Source organism: Labrus mixtus, chromosome 15 (assembly GCF_963584025.1).
Source record: "Labrus mixtus chromosome 15, fLabMix1.1, whole genome shotgun sequence".
In the NCBI taxonomy this organism is placed as follows: Eukaryota; Metazoa; Chordata; class Actinopteri; order Labriformes; family Labridae; genus Labrus; species Labrus mixtus.
The window spans coordinates 11,815,487-11,831,689 of record NC_083626.1 but is presented as its reverse complement, the minus strand read 5'-3'; the positions used below and the strand labels follow the sequence as shown (position 1 = coordinate 11,831,689).

General features: G+C 40.6%; 1 protein-coding gene across 1 annotated transcript in view; it reads right to left on the bottom strand.

The window, feature by feature from the left end:
• si:dkey-178k16.1 (band 4.1-like protein 1) overlaps window positions 1-16,203 on the bottom strand; it is a 40,337-nt gene that overhangs the window by 5,573 nt on the left and 18,561 nt on the right. The window contains exons 4-16 of the mRNA XM_061057186.1: window positions 11,775-11,879; window positions 10,449-10,491; window positions 10,250-10,325; window positions 9,425-9,643; window positions 9,230-9,317; window positions 8,996-9,148; window positions 7,767-7,864; window positions 6,505-6,680; window positions 5,355-5,611; window positions 4,804-4,845; window positions 3,595-3,624; window positions 2,764-2,922; window positions 186-236 (exon numbers count right to left, since the gene is read on the bottom strand). Of these exons, the coding sequence (XP_060913169.1) occupies window positions 186-236; window positions 2,764-2,922; window positions 3,595-3,624; window positions 4,804-4,845; window positions 5,355-5,611; window positions 6,505-6,680; window positions 7,767-7,864; window positions 8,996-9,148; window positions 9,230-9,317; window positions 9,425-9,643; window positions 10,250-10,325; window positions 10,449-10,491; window positions 11,775-11,879 (1,497 nt within the window). The remainder of the gene's footprint in view (window positions 1-185; window positions 237-2,763; window positions 2,923-3,594; window positions 3,625-4,803; window positions 4,846-5,354; window positions 5,612-6,504; window positions 6,681-7,766; window positions 7,865-8,995; window positions 9,149-9,229; window positions 9,318-9,424; window positions 9,644-10,249; window positions 10,326-10,448; window positions 10,492-11,774; window positions 11,880-16,203) is intronic.

Sequence of the window (16,203 nt, the reverse complement as noted above, 5' to 3'; positions counted from 1 at the left end):
TTTACAGACTGTTCCTTCCATGGAACCAGCATTGCACGATACTAGCCACATTTTCCCCCATCAACAAAAACACAAACATTTAAAAAATAGTGCAGAAAAACGTGTTGGAAAAGTAAGCCCAGTTTGAATTGACTAAAATCAAGGAAAACCTAATGACTGTTTGGTGGAGCAAAGAGAAGACTCACTGAAGCTTCATCGAGAGGCTCCTCGTGAATAGCAGGTGTGGGAGGTGTCTCCTGTGGAGAAACAAACACGGATGCATTAATATCCAAATATTAAAGAGTGTAAATTCGTTAAAATCCCTATGATAGCAAACCATGTTACATTTCATACATGGAAAAACTAGAAGAGAGCAGGGAGTATTTTTTATTTCTATTGCTAGGATTTTTTATTTGCAGCACAAAAGAGCTGAGGTAAGCCTTTTTTTGTCACAGAACAATGTTTGAAACAATGATTGCAATGTTCTCTTCTTATAGCTTTAAAGCTAATTGCCTACGTCCTGGTTGGAGCTCACTCCATATTCATATCTGAAATGTAAACACTTTAATGTATTTTGTACAATTTGCTCCAACTTCAGGGCTTGTGTTTAACTTGCTTAATGAATAAATAAATACACATATGAGAATTCCTAGATACTGTAAAGCTTAAGGCTAGTGTCAGAAGCATGCACATAGAGAAGGCTGTGTCTCAGAGGCTGACATAATAATAAAAATGACTGCAAGTGCAATGGTAATGCCATGCACTAAAAGGTTAGATTTTTTAAATTCCCTTGCAGGAAAGAGGTATTCATATTGGTAGATGCAGCATATGAATGCCTGAGCCCATAAGAGGTTTGGCAGCTCTGCAGGCTGTGATTACATCTCATCGCCTTTTTTCGTTTTCTATTGCTGCTACAGAGGTGCCAAGGCAGAACATTTGGCCCAAATGCCCCTCTCAGACATTTATAAAAAAGGATTTAAATCATGTGAAAAATAGGTTTCAAAGGAAAATAGTGGAAAGGTCTTGTGCTCCTTGCAACAGCAGCCACCTCAATCCTGTGAAGATGTTGGAAGGAGAGACCAGGTGTTAACGTGACAAGTTAAGGTGGGATAAAAGGGGACGCCTGAAGCTTATAAGCATTGTGAACTTTGCTTAAAGGCCCGCAGCGTTCTGAAATGGCCAAGCAGATGTCAAGCGCTGTGAAGAAGGGGAACAACGGAAAGCAAAAAGATCTCTGGGCCAATGATGCGATGCTGAGGAAGAAGGTGAACTTTTGCTTTCTCATACATGAGTTCTGAAGAATGTGCATGTGATTGGTTTTGTTTTTAGATGGTAAAAACAAGTTGGCTCGACATCGCCTGAAGCTCATGCAATGTTTTACTTTCCGATGATGGGACAAACAGGTTAGAGGGGGCTGATTGTTTACCGCTTGCTTCCACTTGTTGGCTGTTTCTTGGCTGGCTGTCCGATAGTGGATGTGGCTGCTGTCCACATTGCTTTGTCTGTCTCTGGTCCAGTGCGTTTTCAGAGGAAGGCTTCGAGGGGGAGCTGTGGGAAATTTGGAGCCAGAGGCAAGATTTTCTTTAACGTCTGAGTTGTTTTGAAAATGATCCGTCCACTGACTGTGTCCTGTCGTACCTCTGCTGTCTCTGATCTCCTGTTGTCTGAGCAGCTCCTTCTTAATCTGTTGATGAAGCAGACTTTGCTGAGGATGTGACGCCGCAGCTTCACTCTGGTATTTGGCCGCCCCTGCGTTTTCCTTGACAACATCTGTGGGAGCTTGCGGTACAGTATAATCATCCACTCTCCTTCCTGCCTCACAGGAGCCGCCCTTTGATTCTGTCATCTGTCCGTCCCCAGTCGCAGCAAAGACGCCTCTATCAGACCAGCTTTGAGTTTGAGGGTTTGGAACACCTTTGTTCTCCTTATTCAAAGACTTCTTTGATCGTTGTGGCTTGAGAGGAACTATTTTGGTGACTTCTGAGTGCGAGTTTTCAGTTTTGTGGCAATCTTTTGCTCCCATGGGACTCGGATCTTTTACTTTCCAGCTCTCAAAATGCCTAGTGTCACTCTCACTTTTCCCCCCGATGCCCTTTGGGAGTGATTCAACCGGCTGAGTCTCAAAGTTTGTTGGTCTCTCTTGATGGATACGATTCTCAAACTGACTCTGCTTGTCATCTCTGTGAATCGCTGCGCTTCTGTCTTTGTCCGACAGAGATCCATATCCGTTTTCATGAACGACATTCCTTGTTGATACAGAATAATGATGATGCCCTTTAGTTTCGGCTGTATTATCCACCTCTGTGTTTGCCATTGTTGTAAAGTGTGTCCACGGTGTCAGAGAGACTGTGTCTTTACTGACAGGAGAGGTCTTTTTTTCCATATAAGAATAAATATCCAGCGCTCCTTCGTACGCATCCTGCTTGTCAATCAATTTGGCATCACCGGTTGCCTATGTTGACATAGAGTAAACAGTTGCATTAGCCTAGCTAGTTACACTAAACTCCTCAAGTTCTTATTTCATGTCCCTTTTTTTTTTTTTACGACCATACATGATTAATGAAAGAAAACCAGGCAATAATCTTTGGGGACCTTTGACTGTGCAAACTTTGATGTATTTCAAGATGTTTTGATCTCTTTTAGGATCAATGGAATCACAGTTTTGAAAGAGAAGAGAGAAAGGTAAAGGGCTGAACAGTACAACATTTATCGAAAAACATACCGTTTGAAACTAGATGTAATATAGTGGGTTCTTTAAACTGTGGAATAGGATCTGGTTCTTACTGGTTTCCGCTCGGGGGTTCCTCCTGGAGGAGTATTGGAGGAGAGGCGTTTCTCCCTCTGGGCCATCTTGCTGTTAGGCTGCCTCAGAGCTCTCTTCAGCTCATTGATGCTGGCCTGGTGCTTTTGCAGAACATCTTCAGGCTTATCCAGGAACTGCTGCTTAGACAGTAAAGGTCACACCAGGGACAAAGCAAAAGTTGAAATCCTAGTCCTGAATCGACATGTTTGATTATTGTTACAGATTTATTACGATATATGTGATTATGTAATTAAAGCTGAAAATCAGCGTGGAGGTTTATCTCGAGGGGGTTGGTGACTGTTCTATGTTTTGTAACTGTGCTGCAGGATATTTTAGTAATTGCACCACATGATCGGAAAACATATGCCTGCTGACCGCGTCACCACACTAAAACAGACCAAACACAGATAAATAACAGTACACAGATCGCGCCTTTAATCACTTGTTCCACTTGCATTGCTGCTTTTAGACAAAAGCGATACATCTCGTAGTTACAGGGACAAAAAACAATTTATTTCTATTTATTATTATTCATCTTAAACATTGTGATTAACACCAACATAGTTATTAAATGATCAATGGCTACACAGAAAATACTCCTACTGAGACATGCAAATGTTCAAACATTAGTGCACCAAACCATTGAGTGTGTCGAAGAAAAAACAGCCTGAATGTTTGAATACCAAGTTGGTTGCTGTTGTTGCATACTGTGTTACATCAGGAAATGACAGGCATGGTAAGGAATAGGTAATCCCAGCAAACCTGTTGAACATGACACACATCACATGCAAAGAAGAGAGGACAAGCAGTACCTCCTGTTTGGGCCGAGGGGTGGCCCAATCCTTGTCCGAAAGATGAGGGAGCCCGAGGTGGGCCAAGTGAGATGAAGTGAAGGGTTTTTTGAGAGCAAAGCAGGAGGTTGAGAGTTAGGGTGGGGAGGGGTGGGGTGGAGAACAGAAGCGTGCAGAGACAAAGAGGTAAAGTGCTGCAGGTGAGTCCAAAAGGCAGGCGTCCAGACAGACAGACAGACAGATACAAACAGAAACAGTCCACACCACCAGGGCTTTCAAGCCTTTAAAGACTGTTAAGCCATTTAATGTTCTGCCAAGAAGACAGGGACAATCCATTTCAGAGTCAGCCAATTGATAATTAATGCAGCCTTCTATTGACTGGAGATAAGTGCTTGGAGAGGGTGATTCTTCCCATTCTTCTTCATCCAAACATTTTGTAAAAGCACATTACAAAACCACAAATGAACAGATGCTTCAGAAGCTAAAGCTATGTCAATATTTCCTGCACTACTTAATCACACTAGCACAGATACCTGCACAGGAATAATACAAGGCTACACACACTGGTATAATCTTTACCTTGTAAATACAACAAAGACTGGATTTGTGAATCCAACAACAAACAACATTTGGTATCTAGAGAGCCGTTTTGCAGATTAAAAAAAATAATTGAATATAATTCATTGAATGAATAAATCACTGAGAGGTTTTACCCATCTCAGCATAAGTACCATGAGATTTGTCAACTGGGGATCCACTAAATCATCAACATTGCTTCAAGGTCCCATCTGTTTATCCTGCTAAAAGCCATCAATCCCTCTAATTTCACACAGGGACTGTTAAAGATACACACTTTTGAACATATGTTGACTTTTAAAAAAAAAACAAGAGTGTTTTCTGCTACAGTTGAACTGTTTCTGTCATTTTAAAGTGCTTAAAGAAATCTAGTATCAATTTCTACCCTAGCTATTTTCAGCAGACAGATAAGAAGAAAAAAAGTAAACATAGAGTCTGAATACATTTAAACGATATACTCGGAGTCTATTCATCTGAAGATCCTTTCATGCAGTTTCCATGGATAAGACTCAGTGGAAACCAGGAAATCCTGATGTGAAAAAATAACATTCCCTCCAGAGACAATCAAAATAGAAACAAACAAGAGAGTACTGGTGCATGACCTACAACGACCAAAACCACACAAACAGACACTGAGGTCCAAGGCCAAAGTACCTCTGGTTTTGATTCTACAGGTGAGCCTGCCTCCTCAGCCTGCTGAAGAGGATGAAGTGGATGACAAAGAGGTCAGAGAGAGAGAGAGCAGAGGTCAGCGGAGCGTGTTAACAATATAGCAGGGACAAGAGAAGAACTGTTAGAGGCAGCATGCTGGGTTAAAAGAAAATAATCTGCAGAGAAGATGTCGAGATTTTCAGACAACATAAAAGAAGAGGACACAATCATAAGTCCTAGAAGTTTAGAGAAAAGCAGAAATTGGGGAAAAATTGTGCCGAATAGAAAAAAGTAGTAATGGTGATAAAATAATCGTGTAAAAGAAGGATGGGGAGTGTTAGTCTGAAGTTTATGATTTATTTTGTCAACTTTGGTGACTGCAGCTGCCAGATAAATGTTCAAAATTGTCGACTTGACAGCTTTTGTATTTTTTTACTACTTTAGTATAGTTTCCAGTGCTGAACAGCAACATACTATTTATTAGGTCGTTTATGTGTCCTAATAATTGCATAAATATACAAAGCAAGGCAGAACCAAGTGTTGTATTGAAATACCTTCAGCTCCAAAGTCTTGGTTGGTGTTTGGATGTTGGCCCCCCGAGGAGGCTTCTGAACTGGTTCCAGTTCCTGACCATCATTCAGCTCCAGCTCCTGATCTGTGTACTGGTCCTGGTCTTGGTCCTGATAGTGGTACTGATCGTGGTCCAGGTCAAGGCTGCCTTCTTGGTCCAGGTCTTCTCTAGACATGAACTGCGTTCGTTCACTGGAGCTTCTCTGGGACAGCTGGTCCATACTGTCCCCGAGAGCAGAGGCTGGAGAAAAGTGAGTAAAGGGGAACATTGACAGTCTGGACTTCCGTGTTGAAACTTTTACATGGCACAACCCTACAGTCCAGTGTTTAACAGGACTGGATGTCGGTATAGACTGTGCCTTTATATGAAGTCTTCAGTGTGGCGGTGATGGCATGAACTGTGCTCATCAGCCCCTCAACGATGCTGAAGTTGTCATTAATGACCTTGACCAGGGGAGACTGGCAGTAGGCAGTGCAGGAAGCATTGCTGATGTCTGGGAGCGAGTTGTCATGCTTCTTATGGTTGACACCCATGAAGTGAAACTCTGCCCTCACTACTGTTTTCCAAAGTTTTTTCAAGTTCTGACAACATGGAACTCTCAGAGATTTGAAAGATACCACACTTCATAAGTGTACCATCATCAATCATTAGTTACCACTATACTTTTTGTATCCAAATTTTTTAATTTTTTTGCTATCACTATCTAAGTTTTTTTTTTTAAAAGGCGTGACAATGGGTCACAGGATAATGTCTTCCCAGGTATTCATACTTTAATACATATTCTGTTTTATCCAACAGTATTACTCTCGATGGGACCATATTCAAAAAATGAACACCATGCTTTATTGAATACAATTTAGCTACTTAGAGACACTAAACTCATTAGACAATGTTGACTATGTAAAAATACAGTGATTCAAAAAAGAATAATAATTTCACCTTTGAAAGCAAGAGGCCACATTTAAAAATGAAACGACTTGAATTAGCTCTATTGCTGGTATATTTACAAAGAATTAGATAGAAGTAGATTTTCATGCTAATGGATTATTCATCCATTAGTCAATTTTCTCAATTTATTCCCTAACAACAAAATCGTAAGTGAAACTTAAAATGAAACAGCAGAGTTTTCTTACCTCCATCAATGCTTCTCGGCAGCAAGTACCTCTTGCTAACAGACCGTTCGAACTGTGGTGCGGGCCTGTCAATCAGAGCGCTGGCCTGTCTGGTTTGAGCTTGGGTCCGCCCGCTGTAGCGGAACTTGGAGCCAATCACCAGGAACCCCTTGGGAGGCGGCTCTGGGGAAACCAACCTGTAGGAAGGTTCAGTCGGCGTAAATCTACAACAAATACTCAGATTTTGCATCTTCTGGCAACTTTGATTCAATACTTTGACACCCCAGAATAGGGGTGATGCTTTATTAATAATAAAAGTTCCTAAGTTCCCCAATCATTTCCTGTGATTTTCTTTGAAGAACTATAAAAAAAAGTTTGTTAGTTCAGCTTTGACTGTTGAATTAGAAGATTCATTTTTGTCTGAAAGATAAATTTCAATGTTGTAGTTTTACATTTTGAAAAGAGTTAGATAAGATCCACTGAAAACAAAAACACTACTACTGGCAGCAACAGGTTAACTTATATCAGCATAAAAAATGAAAACAGGAAAAAAAATACGGTCTGTGTTTTAAAAAAATAAAATCATCCAAACATAACCTCTAAAAATAGATAGAGTCTTGTAGTCACCAGTTATGAGTCCAGGATGTAAGTGAACCCTGCCCCCTTAAAACCACAACTTAACACTTTGACTTTTTGGTTATTGTAGGAGTAAAGCATATGAGACAAAAGGTGTTAAAATCACTGTAAAAATGCCAGTAGAGATTCTGTAGCCTTTAGAGAAAACAAAGCAGTCCAGCTCTTTCTGACAGTTTCTAAGTGTATGCTCAGCCAAACAGGTTCTAGCTCTTTCTTCATTTTAACCACAGAGTCGTGGAAGGGGTCTCTTATCTTTAACAGTTGCGTAATGTAAAGCACTGTGTTTGTCAAAAAAGTATCATCCTTTTGAGAGTTGAGATGACCTGCTGTGCATCTAAATAAAAGATCATCTAGGTTAAAGTATCATTTTTACCAACTGATAATGTCTCCCTATTTTTAGAATCAAAGTCCCCTGAACCTCCCTACAAATGTACAGTTACATATCACTTTATCCAAAGGATGCTGGAATTATTATGGATCAACCTGAATGACCTGGGGAAAATGCCACAATGAAAAGTTAAAGAATCAAGGAATTGTATGAGGGTAACCTGTGAGATAATCTGTCATGCAAAGTGTGAACAGATTGTGCAGGGTGAGATGACTTCAGTGCAGAGAGGGTATGTTACAGTGCATGTGTAAGGTCCTACCTGAAAAAGGTGTGGTGTTCAATGCAGACCTTCCACAATCGCTTTGAGGCCCGGTGGTTTGGCAGCTTGAAGCCTATGGTGCTTTCAAACTGTTCATACTGAGCAGTGAGGGAAAGGAGTGGAGGTGGAGGTGGTGGAAGAAGAGAAAGGGAGGCGTAGAAGAAGAGAGTGAAGGAAGGGTGTTGAGTGCAGGGAAAGATGAGGGATTGGTAGCAGGGTGAATTTGTTTACTCTGCAGCAATGGAAAAATCAATATTGTATTTCTGTTTGTGCTAAGAAAGTTATTATCAAGTCTTGCAGATCCATGTCAGGCAGGTTTCCCATCTCTAACCAACCTACAAATTAACCATTTGTGTGATCACTCTAACTGGTGAGAACTGGGTAAACTTTTAAATCAAACCTTAATAGCAATATAAACTCTCTATAGACATTAAGACTGGTCCTTTTACAAGAGAAGCAAACTTCATCCATAGCAAAAATCTGTGGGTACAGTTTAAAATTAAAGAGCTTAAAAACACAATGACAACCCTGCAGGCAAATCTGAAACGACAGCTAAGTTAAGAGGAAAGATCAGCAGAAGGAAGTATATGCACGTAATGGCCATGGTTTTCACCACAAAAATGTCATTGTCAGTTTCACAGTGGGTATAAGACACACTGCAGATGCCCCCAAGGCCAGAGGATGAAGGGGAAAAAAACAGCAAACCATTATAAATGTAGGGAGTCAAAAAAACCAGAGCGATCATAATGTGACTGTTACATTTGCAAGTAAAATCCTTGATGAAAGTGCAAATCCTCACGACTGGCTAATCACATATTAAACTCAGCAGAGAGGAAGAGAGGAGGAGAAGAAGAATGAAAGCACGACCTATCAGCCTAATCTTTAAGAACGGTATCTCTGAGGGCTATAAATAATGTCTCCTTGTCAGTTGTCACGTGGCTATGTGCAGATAAATCTCAGAAGCAACACTTCTATCAAACCATGAAATTACTATTTATGCTGTTTTGGGACGAGTCAAAAAGAGACAATGATGTAATTCTAACAACTGTGAAGGCATGAAATAGAAAAGAGGCTCTTTACCAAATGATCTTTTATTCCACTTGCCTCGGCTTTGCTACAGTGACTGTCGTGAACTGTTCCAGTGGGATTGTGCATGCAATAATTTTAAGGTGAACTACTCCTCCGTACGTCAACATGCAAGAGACAAGATAATGAGAGTTTTTATTTACCTCTCCCGGGCGGATCTTGATATAGAAGTTGCTCCTCTTGTAGGAGATCTTGAGGATTTTCGGCCAGGCGAAGCGGTTGATTCTCAGTCGGTCTCGGTAGATGAGCAAACCGTTGGCGCTCACACCGAGCATGATGTCGATTCCTTCTGAATCCTGGTGGGAAAAAAAAAGGCATTGAGCAAAAGTGTTTTTGAACCTTCAAATTTGAATGGAACCCGAGTGTTATCTCTGTACCTTAGCATGATGCAAGTCCACGCCATACATCGAGAGTTTCTTTGCATTTTCTAGGAAGTTCACCTCTGCATCTGCTGGACTCATCCCCCTGAAGCACAAAAAGCCACACATGATTCATCACAAATCAGCTATACCAACATTACACATTATCTTTATGGAATTCAATACAATTAAAGTAGTCATTTTTTCTCTGACCTGTAGTTATGGTGCAGCTCCATCACTCTCTCCTCAAGCTCTCGCGTCTGGTTTGGAGCAAAGCGGAAGTCGCTGACATAGTCGGGGCCATGGTCCTCTGGCTCGTAGTCTCCCAGCTCTGCCTGGACGGTGTAGGAGCCGAGAAGGGCGTGGGTGACGAACGAGCAGGGCAGGCGACCAGACAGGATGTCGTCCCTCAGCTGCAGACACAGATAGTACCTAAAGAAACACCAGAAGGAGAAAAGTTACTGATATTTGTTGAGTTTATTGACTTCAGTGGGAAGCCTGTGAAATGAGAAAATGTTGGACTTGTCAGTAACAGTCAATATTCAACGTTGTTAGCCAAGCTAGCAGTGTGTGGCTAAAGCAACAGCAATGTTTGTTTGGGAGTCAGTCCACAACATTACAATGTTATGCACTAGAATCATTTCTATAGAATTCACATGTCCTATGTTCCTATTGTTTTTTTTTTTTACATCTTCGAAATAAAGAAATCAAATATGTTAACTTTTTTGCTGATGATGCTGTGTTTGTTCCTTGCAGGAGGTGATACATAATTTAGTTAACAGCAATCAATTTTGTGATTCCACTCTGCTTTTTTGATGCAGCAATCGACAGTATTTCATTTTCAAAAGGGGGGTCTCTTACAATTCTATAATTTCCTCTGGAGACTTCTGTATGCTGATTTCTTGTTTTTGGCTTTAGTTACAGATGTTTTCAGCAGAGCTGTTTTCTTTGGGTTAACATATTAGACTTCAGACACCCAAACTCACCAGAGTTCATTCATTGTAAGTTAAAAGTCCCAATCATTGCATACAGTCCTACCTGGTAATGTCTTCAATGAGCACAGACGGGTCTGGAGGGTAGAACTTGACAGAAAATCCAAAGATCCAGGAACCGACTGTAGGAGAACCACCCGCAGAGATGTTTTCAATGACTGCCTGTTCATTAAAATGCAGCATGTGTGTGGATTTGTTGGATTGTGTCTGTGGGGTGTGTGTTTGTTTCTGTCTGAGGAACTTACCCCGAATCTGCTTCTTGATCTCTTTGGAGGGATCCAACCAATTCTAATAAAGAAAAAAAAACAGTCTCCTTTGAGGAGTTCAGCCACAGAAAAAAACATCTATACCCACGTTTTAAAAGGCTTTTTAAAGAATACTAACTCCCTTGCTGCTCTTACGTTTTAAACTCTTTTCTCTAGTCAAAAGCCAAATATATTCATCAACAAGAAAATGGATGAAAGCTTCAATAAACACTGAAAGCATCAATATAAATGCCAGTTCAGTCCGGCTCCCTCTGCTTAATGTCACTCCAGCTTTCATGGTGCACTGTGGACCCTGTTCACCATTTTTAAAAGGCCATACAGTCTAATCACATTTTGAAAGGTTAAAGGCCATGTATGCCACTCTCAGGATTTAAGTGCTAAAGCTCGGTTAAAAGGTCAACCAGGGACTCAAAGTTTTATAACACCTGGAAAAACAGTCTGGGCAAAAAGGGCAGGTTGGCTGAAAGGCTGGTTGACAATAAACTCTGGGATCATTAATAAAATACAACCAAAAAGAAAATGATGTTGTGCACTTAAGCCAAGTGTTTGCAGATCATACTGGAAAAGGAGACACATGTGAATTTGTAAAGGAAAGTAAGTGCAACAACGTCCACAACAGCTACATAACTGCTCAACCATTTCAAGCCAAGTATTCACCAGTAAACCACACATTAGAATCCAGGACTCCAGTATTCAGTTCAAAGCATTTTACATGCTGTTTGACTCCACCACAACATTGGCTTACACTGAAATGATTTTCTAAACGGTTCACATGAGTAAAAAACATTTAGAGAGTACAAATGTGACCACAGGATGTATTAAAGCTTTCTTCATGGGAAAAGAGAAAGTGAGTATTAATCCATCAATGAATAAATCTCAACACATACAGTACTGTATTGAACAAACACAAACATGCACCTCATCAATGTGTATGTGTGAGTTCTCACTAAGTTACATTTGGAAATCACTTTAAGATCTTCACACGCCTATCCAATTATCACAGAGTAAACAACAGCTAAGGTTTTGGCACAGCTACAGAGAATCTTGGGTTTTGGGTCCAGACCTTGTTTCACTAACTCCAGCAAATGAAGTGATTAAAGATGGAAATTGAGCATAATGTGATGACAATTCTGTCAGATGTCAGGTTAGGTTCAGTTGTGGATCTTATAATTAAAAAGATATTGTTGTTTTATGATGCCAAGTGAAATCTTTTTTTTGTGTGGTGTGGTTGCATGTGTATGTGTGTGTGTGTGTGTGTGTGTGTGTGTGTGTGTGTGTGTGTGTGTGTGTGTGTGTGTGTCTGACCTTGGAGATATCCGTGTCCTGGAAACACAAGCCAAAGTAGTCCCTCTCCAGCAGGTTCAGATGGCCACACACCATGTCCAGCAGTGTCTGGCCCTTGGCAAATTTCTATGAAACACACCCAAACACAAACGTGCACAGAGACATACACACGAACACATGAGCATATATATATATATATATATATATATATATATAAAAACACACAGCAGGAGGGCAGGTGAGAAAGAGTGGTGCAGGTTTTATAAAAATATGTACCATGCCAGCATAATAATGAGATTTAATAAAGATGTGGGAGACTGTGGGGCATCTGCATGCCTTATGTTAAATAAAGAAATCTCATAACTGCAATATTTCTCAAGCTTGTCCCTTTTTCATACATTTCTTCCTATCCTCTTGTTATTTGATTTTCTACACAAGCATACATTATAATCTTAAAATATACATGTACATATTTATATTTTCTTTCATGCGTGATGAAAAAATGCAGTCCAACTGTGTTCAGAGAGATGTTTTTGGTGTGGCCCTCCCCCGCTGAGAGGGAAGAGCTTCTCTCACCTCCTCTCTCCTCCCTCTCCTCTCTCTCTCTCTCTCTCTGTTTCTTTATGAGGAGTGATTGCATTTGGCATCAGTGGCGTTTCAAGAGACCACACCTATTTTCTCTGGGAGCCTTCAGGGCTGAGAACACGGCCTCTGTGGGTGCACAGGCAGCCTTGGCAAACTGCTGTTCCATTACACACACACACACACACACACACACACACACACACACACACACACACACACACACACACACACACACACACACACACACACACACACACACACACACGCCAGATTCATCTCCAAGGGAAACCTGGCTTCTATGGCGACAAAGCATCCAAGCAGCTGTTACCATGGAAACAGAAGTAATAAGTCCCTTCTGAATCTGCCTGTGCCCTCTCACTCTATCTGTGGTTACCACAGGGCTGACAATAAGCTATGTTCAGGTTTAATAGGAAAAATCTGGCAGTAGTCAGCGCCGCTTTCAAAAATTAAAGACAGGCTAATTAATAAAGCATCATAAAGCCGTCTATCTCTCAATAATATAAATAATAATTGATATCCTGCTGCACTGAGGCTGCTGTGGGAGACTGTCAAACAATCATGCTGATTAGCAGGCAGAGGCTGCAGTCAGAGATATTTTTAGGGTCGTGACACATACAATACATTCAATTTCTTAACAAAATGAAATTGCAACACACATCTCAGGTGGCCCCCCAAGCATGGCGAGCAATTCCGTAGCTGCTGATGAGATTTCTGAGTCGCTCCAATTGCTTCCAATCACATTTCTGTGACTAGTTTTGTGGGCTGATTTGTGTTAGTGGCCATTTGGTGTAATTCTAAGAATTCAAATCAATCATAGAAATGTATATAATGGCAAAATTCCATCTTTGTAAACACCAAATAAATATACAAAAATTTTACCTCTGCTCTCAGAAAAAAACAATTTAGGTATTTTTAGATCAATAGTTATGCAGCAATAATCTTCAGGGGTGAAGCTAAATAAAAATGCAGCTCAAATTCCTCTTTTATTTTGCACACTGATTAACACCCATATCCTTCAAATCGAAATGTTGTAATCTAATCTCTAAATGAGAAGCCTCACAACCCAGGCTGATACAATTCCTATGTCATCGCAGGAGAGCTCCCTCCAGAGCTACTGAAGCCTCTATGCAACTGTCTAAATATGCTTTGTACTCAGGGTAAGAAAACACAACTTTATTTTTGAAAAAGAAATCCATTTGAAATCTGCATTATGACACTTGTTTTAGTTGAAAAAACAAAAACATTAATCATGTACTTTACACTCCATACATAATGCTGCATCCCTTTTAAGGTTACTATGGTAAAACGATACGGGTATGCCCTAAACATTAAATGGTTACTCAACCTTTGATGGATACATTTTGTCTTATTCCACATTCATTTGTTGAAAAGTTTAACAATAATTTCGTGGCTAGATTAAAGGCAGCTGGTTAAAAGTTCAGATGAACATTTAAAATTAAAAAAATTTTATTGAATGATTTTCCGAATGAGGCCGAATCACAGGTTTGGAAAGTTATCCTGTTTTTCATTCATTTGTTATAAGGCTCTGTGGGTCAAAACATATGATTAATTAGCTTAGCTCGTGTAAGAAAAGCTGCTCTTCAATCAAACTGCTCCAGTGTTGGTCTGTAAACATTGTCGATATATCTCATCAAGAGATTAAACTAAATTAAACTTGAAGTGTTTAGTTCTGTAGCACACTGCGAGCAGACTTCTTAAAGGGGCAGAGGCACAGTGGAGCTGCAGGGGAACTTGTTTGATGGGTGTTATTAAAATGGGAAGACATTGTGCAGACTCTGCTGTAGATAAAATGATCTGATCATCCTTTAAGCTTTTTTCGGAGGCCCAGTTTGGCCCCAGTGTCATTAATCTTTCATTTGTTTTTCAGTTTGTTAACCACACGATCACAGATCACATTTGAGGAGATATTGGTTTTCTCTGCAGAGGAAATTTTAGAATGAGAACATAAAACATGTTGTATGGTTTATGTTTTTATTCTGTGCATTCCCCTTTTTGAACCGCATGATTGCTGTTATTGTTGCATTCTCTATGTGTCACTTGTTAAGACAAGAAAACCATGTCATGGGTTAAAGCATGAAAGCCTTTTTTAATAGGTCCCTATTCAGCACCAGCAGCTGAGCTTTGAAAAATCAGTGGCACAGAATGCTTTGATTTTAAACCCAAAACAGCATGGCCCCTTTTCAATGAAGTGGAAATGCACACAGTCATGCGGTTTGAAGAGTCTGTTTAGATAAAGTAATAAAGCTAAAGTACAGGACTGATCTCGTTATTTCAATTATAATTGCAGATTCTTTGTTGAAGACGTATTTCAAAACTGTAATGTGTTTGCATATAAGGCTGTGAGATAAGTAAGCAGGGGGCGGAGTTCTTTCTTTAACATTATGGCTTTAGGTTAAGGACTGGTCAATGTAAATGCGCTGAGGTCAATCAATACCTATAACGTCGGTAGCTAAACATCGATAAGAGGCTCAGCCTGCTTCTCTGTTTTTATCATTAGGCTGCTCTCGCTCGCTCTCTCAGGCGCTCTGCTGACTTCATGTCTGTCATTAAAGTAATGATTCCACTGCATTCATCATTGTGTCCCTGCTTGCCTTTTTTCCAATGAAGACTTACTCTCACATACATATAACAGAACAGAAGCATGCACCGCTTATACATAACCCTTATATTTCTTTCTATGCTCCTCCTCCCCCACCCTCATCCTCATTTCCTCCTTTTTTCTTCTCCCATCCTATTTTCTCCCTGGTCAAACATTAAGAGCACCCATCTGTCAGCTGTATGGATTACCTGTCAAAGGCCAATACCTCTGGTGTCACTGGCCAGGTGACATGGAGAAATGTGTGTGCAAAGGATGGGGGGATGAGTTGAAGGACAATGTGTGTGTGTGTGTGTGTGTGTGTGTGTGTGTGTGTGTGTGTGTGTGTGTGTGTGTGTGTGTGTGTGTGTGTGTGTGTGTGATGCCTCAGTAAGGACTCCTGACATATTTCTCCTAGCTGGCTCTGGTAAGTAAAACATGTGAGGCCACGTGGGAGGCAATAAGCCATAAAAGGAAAGCAGTTGATGTGAATGAGGTCGAGCGGCCAACAAGATCATTGCTTCACACATCACACTACATCATCAGCAGCAGCCTATCAGCTTCCAGCTTCATGTGAATCACTGAACCTCTGTTAGTCCAGCCCAGGATCTCTGAACTGTTCGACACCACTCTCTCTACCTTTAGAAGTCGTACCAGTGTGGGAGCAGATTTACTTTCTGCTGTGTTCAGTCATGAGGAGCCTGTGAGCTGCTGTTAAATACAAATAAACAGAGCGCTGGGAATTCACCGAGAAACACCCCGTTTGTTTAAAAAACACAAAAGGCTCCAGTCACGATTCAGGGAAGATGGGGATTGCTTATCTGAGCCTCCATCCCCCCACAAAGTACAGCCATGTATTAGCTACCTCAAACCTTCACTCCCCCCTCACAGGGAGAATAGCAGCAGAGCTACATTTCCTGACTCAGTAGCATGAATTACCCAAGGAGACTAAATCCCTCTGAGGTGTACTGAGGTGCTGTGTGCTGAGTCAAGAAGTCTATTCAGGAAGGAGCGATTTACACTTCCTTCTTAAAATGCAGTTTCTATTCTTGACACCTTGCACTGTCAGATATGAATTTTAGGAATGTTTGCATGCAAGTTATATAAAACAACCAGACTGTTTCAAAAGCACTGCAAATCAACCACTAGGAATTGGTTTTCGTTCATGTTTCAGCATATTTTCAGGATTGCTAATGGTGGGGAAAAACACCAAGGGAAAACCTTTTTTTTTTTTTAGCTGAAGCAGCT